The 16,186-nt window shown below is 36.8% G+C and overlaps 1 protein-coding gene across 1 annotated transcript in view; it reads right to left on the bottom strand.

Moving 5' to 3' along the window:
- ARSB (arylsulfatase B) overlaps positions 1-16,186 on the bottom strand; it is a 64,230-nt gene that overhangs the window by 21,314 nt on the left and 26,730 nt on the right. Inside the window, exons 5-6 of the mRNA XM_066338524.1 lie at positions 11,271-11,514; positions 2,468-2,538 (exon numbers count right to left, since the gene is read on the bottom strand). Coding sequence (XP_066194621.1) covers positions 2,468-2,538; positions 11,271-11,514 — 315 coding nt within the window. The remainder of the gene's footprint in view (positions 1-2,467; positions 2,539-11,270; positions 11,515-16,186) is intronic.

Here is a 16,186-nt window from a genome sequence, read left to right as displayed (position 1 = left end):
CTATTAATTATTAATGAGACATACCATCATTCATGCTACTAAATATATATATATATAAAATCAGTTTATTCTGATAGAGATGAGGACAAATGCATCCATTAAATAAAAATATATTATGGTGAAAGAATGTATACAGTATAGGCCAAACCACTCAAAAGTTCAGGAACACTGAACCTGTGCTGAGTGCAGGTAAAATAGTAACTTATTGCTCTACATGTGCACAACTACAACTGAACTGTTTTCTCATCTGATTAACCACAACAACATGAAAAGTCCTTTTTTTGGTTACATTTAACAGAATCTTGATATTTAACTGCCTATTTGCTATTTTACAGTACTCTGCAAACCCACGGATTTGGCTAATCTTACCTTCCAGTTATTATGTCACTTTCTAATTCAAATTTTTATACAAACAAAGAGTTAGTATAATAGGAATACTTCATCTGACACTAGATGATTCAGGTGATGTGATTTTTCAAAGCAGACTAGTACAAGAGCAAAACGTGCATAAAGAAGGTAAAAGGAGTTTAGAAAGAACCCAGAAAAACCTGCAAACATGTATTTTAGCATCATAGGCAAGAGAGCAATGCTATGCCTCTATAAGAAACAATAAACAGTCAAAGAAAGAGCAGGACTCTGGAGCTTATCATCTTGGTGACAAGAACAGTGCATGGACAGTTTAAGATGCATTTAAAAAAAAAAAAAAAAAAAAAAAAAGGAAAGCAACAAAACATGAAGAGAACCATGACTGCTGAAAAATCTAAAAGTGCTTGCATATTCCAAGTTTTGTGTCTCACTAATCTCTCCATAATAGAGACACCAGCATAATTTTTTTAGATATTAATTCTAAACTTATTACACAGTTTCAATAAATGAAAAACAGATAGTAAGAAAAATCAGCTGACTTATATACATATAAAATTACTCCTAATAACTCAGGCTGCTACATAGAAATTTTAATCCTTATATGACAAAGCATAATTTCACTAGGAGTCATAAAGTAATTTGCCAAAACAATAGGCCTTTGCTGAGAAGAGACAGGGAAACTCTACATGGTACATAAGAATGTGCTGGCCAAGAGTTCAGTTTTTGTTCTTAATTACTGCAGTTTTGAAAGGCACGTAAATTTTAAATTTACAGGTATGCATATAACTTCCTCCATTCATGATTCTTAAAACCCACATCTCATTCAGCATAAGATTTGCACCTACTGCAGCTTCTCACCCCCAGCCCCATTTCCTGCCCACATTTCACACAATGCACACAACTAAGACACAACATATGTAGCAAACAGTGAACAATCATCAGAGCACGGCATCATGGAACCAGTTTGGGCCGTATTTCCCAAGAGCTCAGGCTCCTAAAAACCTCCTCTGCTTGTCCCCCTTCTGCTTACTCAAACACCTCAGCCACAGACCATTCCCACAAGGAAAAGATGGTCTCTGAAGTAGCCCTGAGAATACATCACCAGGGCATAACTTTGTACAGGAATGCTATGATTCACTGAGCATTTTTTGAAGGGAAATTGGAGTAGCTACACCTTAATTCGATCAGTATGTAGGAATCATCTGCAGACAGTGCTGCCCAGTCAGTATTAGATAGGTATAATGTTGCTCCTTCTCAGAAAAGCATCACAGAACCAGAGGTGCATTGCAAAAGGCAACCTTACCCATTTCCATCCAGCTATTGTAGCACAACCTGTACTTGTCTTGCAGACAACAGATCACTGTCTCTATTGCACTACTATTGCACTACTTTTTCTCTGCCTGGATTTATTTCTTTATATAATGAAATACAGAAATGCTATAAAAACACTGGAAGGGACCTGTTCCAATGTTCTGTATGAAAAAAATCTCTGCCTGAAAAGCTTGTAGTCCTTAGCAAACCAGCAATGTTGAATCCTAAAACAGATGGTGCTTAAAAAGAGCTATAGAATTAGCAAACTTCAGCTCCAATTCATGTGATTGTGACATTAAGGATTCAACACACATGACTATGGAAAAAAAGCAATCACACAGCTTGGAACTTCACAGCTTGGAACTTCACAGCTCCTCACGAACTCAAGCTTTCCATTTGCAAGGTCACATTATACAGCTGTATCAAGACGCATTACAGCTAGCAGTTCATTTGGAACTCTGGAGAGGGGGTTTGGAAAGGGCTGCTGGCAGTGTGCCTCACTGTGCACCTAAGGCACACAGCTGCTTCTCAACGTTTCCATATCCCAAAGTACTTTACTCATTACTCAGCAGTGTTTCAGAGCTCTCTGAAATAGGAAGCCCGTGTTGATCATGTCAGAGTACTTACACCATCCAGGGGATGATGTTTCTGTATTTTAAAGCTGTTTACTTAGAAGCAAAATGTATCCTACTGTATTTTGTTTCACCTGGAAGAAAGTATTTCACTTACAGAAGACAAGAAGTGTTCAGAAGGTAAACTGTAAGTTTAACAAATTCTTGAGCATACTCACATGGGGAGTCATCCACAAACATGGGGTCTATGTTATGGAGAAGCTCCACTCTGGGAGAAGGTCTTCCTTCACTAAGAGAGATTTCAAAAGGAAATGTTAATTACCTTCTATAGCTCATTAGGATTCTGCATCCTTTATCTTAAGGCTTTTTGTCATCTTAATAGAGAGCAGGCTCATAACTTTAAATTGCTTACCATCAGCTTCAACTGGAATGCTCCTTTCTGGCTGAGCAGCAACAATTTTTGCCTCTGCAAGTTTTCCCTAACTACAGCAGTGTTTATTTAGATGATTCATAAGTTTATGGAGTACAGAACTGACCCTATCTAAGCAGAGTTCTACAACAATCAGTTTTAAGAGTCAATTTTCACAACATAAACTGGCATAGCACTTGCTGTGCTCTCTGCATACCTGAACAAGTGCTGGAGGTGTTATGGCTGGGTGCCTCAAAAAACACCACAGGCATGGCGACCCCACAAAAAAACCCCACCTTTGATTTCTAATTGAGGTAACAAGGATTATTTAGATAATTAGAATCTTGTTATGTCAAAAAAGAAAATCATCCTTCTTTTTCTAGCCATTCAGTACACTGAGATGGTGGGGAATAAGTTGCTGAACTTACCCCAAAATTTTGTCAGCTAAGTCAATCCCAGACCTAAAAACTGAGTAAATGAAATTTACTCCTTATAAAGGGTAACATGAGTAGGAAGACTCATGTTTAGAAACAGCTTTGGCTACATGGAGACACAACAATAATTTATTATTTGACAGTGAACCTAAATGAACCTTTCAGAAATTTCCAAATAATTTAAATAGTTTTTTCTTCCATTGAGGAGCTTAACTTAAGACACAAAAATTCAACCAGGTTCCCTAAGCTTCTTGACATTAATAATAAAAATCTCAGGTAATATAAACGTCAGTGGAGACATAAAAAATGACAGTTATTTTAATATATAGAATATATAACTAAACAGTATTTACCTGTAATTTAAAATTTTCGGTAACAAACAATTAAAAAAATATTTTCCTATTACATTTCTAAAACCATTTCTGGATGATACATTTTGAGTGAGTACAGAACTAACAAGAAGAACTAAAATATTAAGTGTGTTCAGACAATATAGTATTGTAATTAATACAGAGGAATTAATTAAGCTACAGTGTTAGTAATTCAATGTATAGAAACTGCCACAGAAACGTTTTTTCCAAAATGTGGGTGAAAAGTTAATTGCCCCCCACCATGTAGTCATACCCTTAATTAAAGAATGCTTGGCCTTATTTAAACAAATTTTATCTTACATTTAATAAACTCTGTCTCTATGTGCTCCATTGACAGCTGTGTTCAAGTGTGCCTTTCACCATCTGTTCATAGGTAACAGTAATAAGAACCAGTTAGCAAAAGTTAAACTAGGATTCAAATTTATAGCCTGTGATTGACTCTGAAATAACTGCCTGGGAAGGTTTTCTTTCAATTTCTGAGCTGATATTTTCCAGAATATTTTTTTAAAAAGAAACCACCAGAGTTATGCTAAGTAATCCAGTATTTTCCATCAGAGTCAAAACACGGAAGAATTAAGTAACTTACGCCTATTTACTTCTCATCTTTATAAATTCAATATTCATCCAGTGCCACTCAGTATTCATACAGTGCTGAGTTACCAGCAGGGCCAGGGAGGGGATTGTGCCCCTCTGCTCTGCTCTGCTCAGAGCCCACCTGCAGGGCTGCATCAGCTCTGGGCTCCCAGCACAGGAAGGACATGGAACTGCTGGAGTCAGTCCAGAGAAAGCCACCAAGATGATTAGAGGCATTGAAGTGTTGGAACGCTGGTCACCAAGAATTTTAGACTTTCTGTGCTGACAGGCACTGACCCCTAAGGAAACACTACATTTAACCTGAGGCCTTGGAGAAGGCTTCCAAATTTGAATGATAGCCCTGGGATTATGGCTGTGGGGTTTGAATAGAAGTGTGTAATATCTGGTGGAAATAAATCATGGTGCAAAACTTAAAGAGTTTAAGGTTTTAGAATATAGTAATATATATAAAGCAAGATGGAGGTTTTAAGGCATAGGCTAAGTCCTTCTTTTTTACCTTCTTCTTCATGGGTCTGGGTTGTATCTTGTTATTGGATAAAAAAGTCCGCATTGTGGACCATGGGTGGTTGGTTATTGGGTTAAAAGTAAAATTTAGGCGTCATTTTGTAATTGGACAGTTTATAATTAAAAGGCCTTGTAAAGAGATAGATATGGGCCCATTTTTACTTTGTTAGCTGTTGAACTCACAGCTTGTGAGACTTTAATATAGATAAGTATTAATAAACATCTGAGTCCGAACACAAAATACCATCTCAAGTGTTTAATCCTAAAATGACTCTGGCAAAAAGAAAATAAAAAAACCATAGAGCACCTCCTTTTTGGACAGGCTGAAAGCTAGGTTTGTTCAGCCTGGAGAAGAGAAGGCTCTGGGCAGCCATCAGCAGTAAAGCCCTCAGCCTTTAGTACTTAATGGGAGCCTACAAGAAAGACAGGGGCTGATTTTTTAGGGCCTGTTGTGACAGGATGAGTGGTGATGGTTTTACACTGATGGACAGTTAATTTAGATTTGATATAAGGAAGAAATTTTCACCACTGATGAGGGTGGTGAAACACTGGTACACATTGTCCAGAGAGGTAGTAGATGATCCATCCCTGGAAACATTCAAGGTCAAGTGAACAGGGCTTAGAGCAACTTGATCTAGTTGAAGACGTTCCTGTCTAAGGCACGAGGGTTGGCCTAGATGACCTTTAAAGGTCCCTTTCAACCAGCCTATCCTATGATTCCATATGAGTCTATGATTATACCAAGGGTATTCATAGTGTTCAAGCAGACTGAAGGTAACTTCCTTTATAAATTTTAACATGGACAGTGGATATTATACAGTAAACGTGGCTATTTACATTACAGCTGATAGAACACAAGAACCAAAGATTATACTTGTATTAATGTAAGTTTTTCATGCAGCAGTTGCCATTATTATTGAATTCGTTTTTGTTCTGGGACAGAATGCTGCTATTTGATGTGATTTATATGTAATTGTGAGATATACTCCCTGAAGCTTATGGCATCACTGCATTAAACTCCATAGAGCTACTACATGGCACAGCAGTGCTTTTCAGTTTGAGTGTTACTCCAGTAATTTTTGTCATACAGAGCATGGATGTTCCTAACCAGCACATATCACAAAACAATAGCCAAATAATTTGGCACTGAATGTTGAAAAAACCACCTGCCTCACAGCAAAAGACATCATGAAAACAGAAATATTTCAGGGATAGCAAACAAGAAACTTACCCCTGTAACAGAGATCTGTTTCCCTAGAAGTGACTTAACTCTGCCCTCCTTCCCATTTACAGAACTTCACAGAGACACAGACACAACTACAGATTCACCTTGGCAGATGTTCTGCAAGGGCATTTTGCATCAGGAATATAGTCTAGCCAGGAGAGCTAAATAACAAAGCAGTAATATTCTCTAGGGAAACCTGCCTTTGTATTTTAGTAATGGCCTGTGCAACCACATCTTACAATGCTCTAATTTTAGAATATTTAATTTTAGACTTCAATATCCTAATACGTCACCCCTCCCCCTAAACGTAAGGAACTTTCCATATTGTCTGGTTATTATTCTACCCTGTCAGGTGGTAGAATAATTAAGATATGTCTTTACTGTTAAACTAAGCAATTAAAATCTGATGTTTTTCAAAACAGTCTTCCATGTAAGAACAGCTTAATGAAAGCATGTAGCCTAACTTCAGTGTTGGTTCAGATGAGAATCAGTTAGTTCATTCTTCTCATTTGCAAAGTTCTTAAAACATACAGAAAGCCCTATTAGTCCTTGGTGAGCACAAACAAAGATCCACATGCAATCTTTCACTTTTGTTGTTGTTAAACAGCCAGAAGGTGTCCTTGGAAAGGAATCCAAGGTTTTTCTGTGTAAGTATGTTTATCTTGCACAAAAACATTCTCGGTGTCACTAAGCAAAATCTGAGCCTTTATAACCTTGTCATATTTCTCTGGGACTTATTTTTAATGTTCTCCTAAAATGAAAATATTTCAGATATGCTGGAAACAAACATACTCTCAGCTTTAGACTGATCTTTCTTCTGTGAGAATTTATATCACAACGAATTTTTTTAACAGGTGATTGATTCCTAAAACAAATGTACCCATTCAGTATAGATGAATTCAAGTTGATCTTACTTTATTTACTACACCAAATAAGTGATGATATTTGAACATTATAAAAAAATGAAAATGAAACTTGCCCTACAAAATATATGAGCAAAACTTTAAACTCTCTGCTTAAAAATGAGCTTTGACAAAATAGTAGTTATTTGCATTGTATTTTATCCTAAATCTCTCAGTGCCTAACATTCTGCTCCATGTGGTCTACTATACCATCCTTCTGTTAATGCAAAATAAAATACTTTCTCTGAGCATGGACACACTAGATGTTCAGTGGTGAAAGCCAAGATACATTAAAAAAAATGTATCAACCAAAGAAAAACTATTTTGCCAAGTGTCTTTATTTCAATAGAGTAGTAAGCATCTGGAGAACAGATGTTTCTTAAAAATGCAACTTCCTTTTGTGATACTTGCTTGGAAATATGCAGTACAATTTAGACTCCTTGACTGGTTGCATTTTAGTATTGTTCTTGCTATTCTTAACTGCTATTTTCGTAAAATATATCAGTGACATTATCACTTTATTTTCAGAAACAATTTGTAATACGTACATCATTTTGGAGCTATATTGTAGTCTTACCCACGACAATCTAAGGCAAGAGAAAAGGGAAATCTACTACAATTTATTATTTATGAACCTTTTTAAAATGTTGGTACCTGACACTGGAAAGATCTGACAGTTATCCAAAAATGGGCTGACACAGTGATACTATGCTAAGTTATTTTTAAAAAGAAGCTAAAGACATCAAAGAGCAAGTTAAATTTAATTCCAAAAATACTCAGAGGAAAACAAAAATGATGTAGTACAGGTTTAATTATATGTTGCAACAAAATTTTGGACAGAAAAACAGTCCAAGATCGGTATGGATTGAGGAAGTCTGGTAAAATCTGCGTGTAGAAATAATATCAGGAACACAAGAGCAGGGAAAGGGCTGTTGCAACAGCCCATGTTAATGACAATCCAGACTAGCAGGTCAGCAAAGCCCCAGCACATCAAGGCCAGTTCCACTGGACAGGGACATCTGGAGACAAATAGTGATGGCCCTCAGGGACTCAGGGGTGGTGCAGGACACAGATGCAGCATCAAAAAGACACAAACAGGCATAACTAGAACCTGTGCACAGCTACCAACCTAAGAAGAACACAGAAGAAGCTTGAAGGACTTCACACCTGACACGCCTGGACCTCTGCACCACAGCAAGAGATGCTGGGCCCATTTTGCATTCACAAACATCAAGGGGCTGGGATGCCAGGTGGATGGCTTAAAATCCTCTGCCCCTGTGTCTGGCTGGGCAGACTTCCTAAACACACACAGCTCTTGGTGAGTAAGACTGTCAGGCTGTGAGAGTGTGAGCAAAACCTGTACTGTTTCAGTTTCTATTTTAAATAAAATCACTTTCCTATTTTATTAAGTCTTTCATCGATACAGTGTTTCAACACTAATGGGTCAGCAGATGGATGTGGAAAGAGCAGACAAGCTTTTGAGTTAAAATCCCAGTCAAAGAGCTTTCAAGTACCATGCAAATTTTTGCCTAGGAGTTCAAACAGTGAGAACACAAACACTGTGCTTTCTCAGTTTCATGCACAGTATGACAGAAACTTAGAGCATAACTAAACAAAAAGAATGCAAAAGAAGGAATTTTTGTCTACAAGATGTGTCCTCCTGAACACCATCATCTCCTCTTATTTCCTCCTAACTGTTAAATGTCTTCTGGTTCTCCAGGCCAGAATTAAGCAGACAAGGTATGGAAGGAACACTTGGCTATATGTCACTCTCAGCATTTCTTTGTAATACAAAAACTTAATATTAATTGGTGTCATGTTAAAGTGATTCCTAATTTGGACTACTAGTTATTTAAAGTCATGACAGAAAGTTCTTCTTGGTCTAGAATCTCAGAATTGATACTCAGCATTTAAAATTTTATGTTTAATTTCTGAGTATTGTATATATATTCATATTTCTATAGTATATTATGTTTATACATAGTCGTTTTCATTAGTATAGGATTTATTATAAATTATTACATTATATTTTATATTATTACATCTATATCTTATATATAACCCATATTTTAAATACTGATCATTAATACACAGATATCACTGAAATAGTTCAATTTTTTTTTACTTCTGAGAATATTTGCACCATCCCATATATTCTTTCAAATATCTGAATCAAGGTTCCAAATTTATGATCTTTTTCTCTTTTGATTTCACACATGTCAACCAGCAGGCTCAGAATTTAAGTGCACCCCCCTAAAAAAAATCTCAAGAAGCTTATGCATCTATTTATATTAGACTGTACTGAAAAAAAAATGTAATACAGTGATTAATTTTCCTTTTTTCAAATTAGTTAGAATATTAGCAAGTTATAATTTCATTCACTATCAGCCATTTGGTCCCAGAAAAACAACACATTTGAACTTTCCATCAGATATCACCAAAAGGGCACTGTGTCTTCATTGTTTGCTATCCAATATTCAAGTGACCTTTTGAATTATGGTCAGGAAATTTAATAAATTCATTTATCCTGATTACAAGAGACAATCGTGAAATTTGACATTTTGGCTGCAAGGTCAACCAATGAATAGCCTAGCAGTTAGAAAACCTGACTTGTTACCTGTCCAGACAGAGGCCCTCTCTGACACACCCAAAAACAGTGGTAGCCACCTGTTCCTTGGAAATGCAAGTGAGCATCGCATTCATTCCCTTTACAAAGAGAGAAATGCAAATATCAGCAGTGTGCTGGTACAGCTGTACCTATCCTTTAAAACAACTCTCCTGCTGAAGTAACCAGATCTGAGAACATCAATCCATTGCAGAGATACACTGCTGAAACTGAACCTGAAGTAGGCAGGAATTCTCATGGTAGCTGGAAGAAAAGTCTATGGTTTTCGTGTATCCTGGATCTCGCTGAAGCTAAGTTTCCCCAAAGGAACACTGACAAGTAAAACATTTTAGTTTTTCTGGCTGGATGGGAGTCTCCATTCTTTCCTGGCAGCTAATGATCCCTGGCCTCAATTATACATATCGTTATCTTCTTCCACTTGGAAGAGAGCCACACAGTACACCTGGGCACAAGGCCACAAGCTTCCTGTAAACTCCAGCTACTACAGAAAAACCACCCCTTAGCTCTTCAGAAACACAGGCAGCACTAAGAATGAAACCAAGCTTTCCAGCTTCAAACAGGTAATGCTACAGGTATAGAAAAAACAATTCTGAACTCAAGATACAGGGCTCAGTTCTGGGGAGGTGTAGGGGGTTGGGTTTGGTTTTGCCTCTTGCTTTTCACTCCAAGATCCATATAGACGGATCCATGGATGGGTACATGGGTTCAAATCTGCCTACTCTAACTCTCAATTTTTCATCTCAGTCCCTAACCCAGACAGCACTCCTGCTCATGCTTGTTTAGGAATTGCTTTTGACTCTCACAGTTCACAGTCTAGGATACTAAGACACACACAAAAAAAGGAGGGGACAAAAGGTGTAACACATAATATAGTATAGTCTACCTGCTATAAAAACAGAAAAATGGCTACCAAAAGAAACTAATCCTCAACTGAACAGCATGTAGGAAAATAGAACTGTTAGTGCTTTTATTCTGCTTTAGCAGTATTGAACTTTCCATCCCAAATTATTCTTTTGTAAATTAAAACTATATTCAAAGACCTGCTAAAATAAATATAACTTCTACAAAGACAGACAACAGGATTTACTCCTATCAATGAATACATTACATGCAGCCTAGAAAAGGAACAAACAAAGTAATTTAAACCAACACAATTTTTGGAAAACTAAAGATTGGTCACAGAACTTTCAAACTCTGCAAAAACTTAGGTTTTAAGACTTTGTGATCCTTTTTAGTGGAATAAAAGAACACTGAAATAATCCAGCTGGAGCTATGCTGCCTCTTTTTTCCAGTCATCTAAGCATATCTGAACTGTGCTTTTGAGTATTTCAGCTTGCTTGAATCAGTTACAACATCACGACCTTCAGGAACCAGGTCAGATGTATTTTTCTACTCAATCTTGAGACACTGGACAGTGTGACATGGATCTGTGCAAGTGGTTTCACTGTGAGCCAGCCTGACAAATCTCGTACTGAGCTAACAAACCATCAAAGTGGAATCCATGTTCAGCAAGTTTAATGTCTGCACAGATTTCCCACATGTCCAATTCCAGATGCACACTGAAGAGACACCTGACTGAGCTCTGTAGAGAGCAGAGTTTGGTCCATAAAATTTACTAACTTATACTCCATGCTGTGTAAAATCATTCAACATACTTTGGGATCACAGAATGTTCTTGAACAAGTAAGTATACCATGCTTGTGAGCTGATGTGTTCATACTGAAAAATGGAAAATACCAAGTTAAAGCTGTATAGAGGCTTTGCATCTGTAACCAGGATTAATCTGCAACCTGGATAAGTCTCTTACAGACAGCACAATTAACTGCATTTATACCTTCCCTTTTTTATGGTAAAGGAACAGGTAACATTTCCCTCCCCATTCAAGTTCTGTTTTCTGGGCTGATTAAATTCTTCTCATACCAGAATGATGACTTGGCGATTTGACATGAAAGTTACCTGATAGCGTTCCAAACATCAAAGCCATCCAAAGGCTTAGTGCCATTGGTATGTCCTCCAGCAAGGTGCACCAGGGTTGGCAGCCAGTCAGAGATATGGATGAGTTCATGACTTTCTACACCTTTTTGCTTCAGCAAAGGACTTGCAACAAAGCCTACACCTCTCACTCCTCCTTCCCAGAGAGTCCATTTTCTCCCTCTCAGTGGCCAGTTATTCCCCCCTGCTAATGTTTGTCCTCCATTATCTGAAAAACAAATAAACAAAAAAGAATTCTTGATAAGAAAGAAACAGAACAATCCTCCCCACAACACTCATTGATCCATTTGAAAAAATATTTTCATGATACAGGCAAGTCATGCTAGTACTTGTATGCTGCTGTTAGGTGTCCATATAATGTCAAATATTCAGGGCAAGTAATGAACATATGTTATCTTTTAGCACCTACAAATTACATCAATGAGAAGTTATCACAAGGTAGAATTTATACATAATAAAAGACAGTAATTTAGAAAGACTGTGCTAAGAACAACTTCTGACCATGATTCAAAACACTATTAGTTATCCAAAACTTCCAGAATCAGAGACTTCAAAAATTTAGTTTCAACTAATTTAAAGACCACAAGAAGAGCTGCTAATCAATGCCATCATTAGTACTCAGAATACAATGGGTTCCAAAGCAGTATAATTCACCTAAAATGGAAACCTGTTACTCCCGTCTCAGGAAAATACTCACAACACCTAGTTTAAAAGCAGGGTTTTTCCAGATTTTTAGGTAGTCACACTGATATACAAGGTTAGACAAAACAGGGTTTCCTTCTCTTCAGGAAGAATGAGACAGCCCTAATAAATGAAGTGAAACTAGTTAACATAGTGAAGTGATTCAGAAATTGAATTTATTGTTTGGTGAGGATAATGTATAAGATGGCCACAGAAAAAGCTGACTCACCATGACTACAGAAATATTTATGTGAATTACAGATGGCTCATGGCATGCTTTTCTTTTTAACTCTCTCTGACCAAGCTTCCATGCTTAGGCTAAAATCCAGATCCTTGAAGTTAACATTAATGATCCTTGAATTTACTTTACTTTACTTGAATTTACAACTGTTACACCATTGTTCTTGTTCAAACCTACTGTAATGTTCTCAGAAGAGCCATGGCTGACAATTCTGTGAAGCATAATTTTCCTCTGTTTTAATGACATTAAAATTGTTTCAAATACTAATTGCTGAACTGACATTCAATGTAATGTGATGGGTTTGTATTCTATTTTCTGGTTAAAAAACGTGAATCTGATACGAAAACAAGAAGTCCAAAACCTTACAGAAGAACTTTACTCTAACCAGAACAAAATTATCTTTCTGGTTGACAAGAGTTCAAGAAGCATTTGGACATACCCTTGGGCACACGCTGTGATCCTGGGGGATGATCCCGTGCAGAGCCAGGACCCAGACTCAATGGTCCCTGTGGGTCCCTTCCAAGTCCCTTCCAACTCAGTTTATTCTGTGATTCTGTGTTTAATTAGGGACCAATGTAATCCCTACACCTTTCTACTTCACGCAGAAGACCACTTTTGTTCTACAAAGGAATAAACCATGGGTATCTGTGAAGACTTTGCAAGGTAGAAGCTTAAGCTAAATAAATGAAGCACTTGGCAAAACCAAAATTATTTGAAAAGAGTTAAATTTCCTGTGGCCCAACTAGCTTCCAGTTGGGTTGCCCACGTTTCTGCATTTTTGATTAAAAAGAAATTAATTAAGAGCACAACCATTATTACTCTCACAACAATGTTGAGGTCTTACTTCCGAGAACTTATAGCAGTTGCTGGTTACAACAAAAAATAAAAAAAAGCTATGTCAAACCACGACAATCAGTTTCAACAATTCCTTCTACGCAAAATATAAACAGGAATTCCTGTCAGAGATACTCATGGGACAGAGTTTTCAGTAGCTTTTAACCTTTGGTGGCCTTAGAATAAAAGGCATCTTATCCACACTGTATTTGAGCAGAGTTTGGGCACAGCGAGGAATCAGAACCTAAATATGTTATATAACCTCCTTTGTATCACAGACTGCTCACTGTCCTTATCAGTTTAATAACAGAACATGAGAGTTTTTCTAATTCCTGATTATCAACAACAAAGCAGCAAGGAAATTTTAGAAGTAGGTGGTATTTCTAAAGAATAGCGAGAGAGAAGTGTGCACTTCTCAGGTTACAGTCAAATCTTGAGGATATTTACTTTTTCCTTCCTTTCTGTAAAAACATTCACATTCTGCCAGTTTCACTACACATTAAGTTTCCTGATACATGGAATCTATCTAACACACATCCTGAAAAAACTCATGTCTTGTATCAGCATTCAGGCATAGTACACCAAGTTTAAAAAAAAGGGAAAAAACCCTATTTTAATAGCTGATCTGATACACAAATGAAAAAAATCTGACAAGAAACAAGGCTCACCCCCCACATTTGACTTCTCATTCTCACACTGCTAGAACATGACTTTTTCCTTCATTGGGAATTTATGTCTGGTCCTTCCTGCATAATTTCTTGACTGAGTTATCAAGAAAGTGTTGAAGTAGGGAAAAGGATGATTTCTGTTTTCATTATTAAGTTTTGTTTCCTTTCTAAGTAGGCAGAAGGTAACTGATGTGTCACTAGGTTGTATGTAAGCAATACCTTCCACTCAGTCTGAAATGTTACTGAGGATTTCAAATACCTACAAGTTGTTAAAGAAGAGTTGGTTACATAACAATGAAAAACCCTAATGGGATCTGTACCAATAAAATATTAAGCCAGACACTAAATAATAAAGGGAGAGAGAGAATAAACAAGAAGCCACTAATTGCATGGAGCACGGACCTGACAGAAAGCTCACTCAGGACTTTGAGTGCTGTTCTGGTCCTGGTTTTACCTCCAGGACTATGTCCAGAGAACAAAAAACAAGCTGGGCACCAGCTGTGCATGTGTGTGTGTTCAGGTACATTTCCTCTGAATCAAGAGCTGTGGATGTATATATCGATGCTAAAAACTTGCATGGATTTAGAAAGTGACTGAAGAAGTTCGAGTTGAAAAAAGTACACAGTTCCTATATGAAAACACATCACCTCAATTGCAAGAGTTTCTTCAGCCACAAACTGCAAGATCTGCAAGTTTTCATAAAAGTTTTCGAGACATATGCCACCAAGAATTGCCATAGTGAGGGGGGGCCTGCCTGGACACATCCTTCATCTGTGGAAGCACAACCATTCTCATTTTCTTCCAAATAAGTTATTCCTTAATAACTCCTTATGCTATTTTACCCAAGTATCTCAAACATAGAACAAATTCCAAAGTCCATGTGGAAACTCACAGTAGTTTAAAACAAACAATTAAAATCCACTGAGGTGTGAGACAAATGGAATCATTGCTCTTTCATATTCTACACTGGCTTCATATCCAATTCTAAATCCATTTCAAAACAATATTTTCTTAACTATTTATCATATATTTTTGTAACTTTTTCTTTCTATGAGTTACCCTATCTTATGTCAGAAGACAGTCTCCAGAGCAAAGCTTTTGGAATCAAGCTACCTATACCTTGTGACCCTGATTTGTAAGATTGTTAAGTATTAAAGTTTCTGCCTTGCTACTTCAGCTGAAAACACAAGCCTCCCCCAGGCATGATAGTTCATATCTCTTTGCTGGAGACAAATATTAAATATTATTTTTATTAAAAATATTGAAATAGTATGTAAAATGTAGTGAGCGTGTATTTCTTACCTGTAAGAATAATTTTTGCAATTACATTACACACTTTAGGCTACAGCAGTACCCACAACATAGCAGTGGTATTAAAAAATCATAAAACAAACCAGCTCTTGTCCCTAAAGAAAGGATGAAAGGGGAGAGAATAAGGCTGTATCCAGAAATATGCCACTTGGCACAAGCATTATCTAGCCAACTTAATGCAGGTTTGTTTGCATTCTTCAGTGGAAGCACTATACATTTTTTAAAGAGCTTTATTCCTTGCTTGGCTTCACTTGCTTTGAGAGATGTTTAGCTGCAGTTATTTCTCACAGGATTAATCACTCTTATTATGTATTACTTTCAGGAGAGGGGTACTTAGATGCTTTATTTCCATTCTCAATGAATTTTCTTCTACAAGGCGAAATTTGTGGCAACCAAGGAAAATATGGGGAAGAGACAGTCTCACTAATAAAAGAATGGGCTGAAACAGAATTTGTAGCAGGTGCCACCACCAACAAGGAAAAAATGCACAGCACATATATGCTGGGTAAATGACAAAACAAGAGAACAAAGGAGAGCAATGGAAGCATCCTGGCCACTTCAAAAGGTAGTTCCCTTCAAAGCTGAATGAACACCAGCATCGATGGAAGAAGTGGAAACAACAAAAATATGTTGCAAAGTACCTCCATCCCAAAACAATTTGGGTGAAAAAGGACATATTTTTGACACAGAAAATAAGAGAATATAACCTATTCTTAAAATGCAAGTGATTGCCTTTCAAACTACTGTGGTTTTCTTATAAAAAATAAAGACAGGGAAGGGTTATTTTAAGAAATATATTTAATAAAAACCTTTCAACATAAGAAAAATAAAGTAAAAGCCTGTGTGTCTTGAATATACAATACAACTTAAAAATGAAGGCAAATGTTCTTCTCAAAACATCTGCTTTTGTAATTAATATTCATTGTCATATACATGAGAAAGAGTTTCATTTGCTAAATCTGTAATTTCTAAACTGTAAGAGATGTTTTGCAGGAGTTTTTACGGGAATCAATAAACAAAACTAAACAGAGAGGCCCTTCTGTTTCTCCCAAATACTTCTCTGAACAGTTGCCAGCTGCCAAACTTTTTGATTTGTGTACTGTATATATACAGAGATGTAGGATGTATGTAACTAGTAAGCAGTT

Source organism: Sylvia atricapilla, chromosome Z (genome assembly GCF_009819655.1).
Source record: "Sylvia atricapilla isolate bSylAtr1 chromosome Z, bSylAtr1.pri, whole genome shotgun sequence".
In the NCBI taxonomy this organism is placed as follows: domain Eukaryota; kingdom Metazoa; phylum Chordata; class Aves; order Passeriformes; family Sylviidae; genus Sylvia; species Sylvia atricapilla.
The sequence above is the reverse complement of the archived record's forward strand: the minus strand, read 5'-3'. Positions and strand labels throughout refer to the sequence as shown.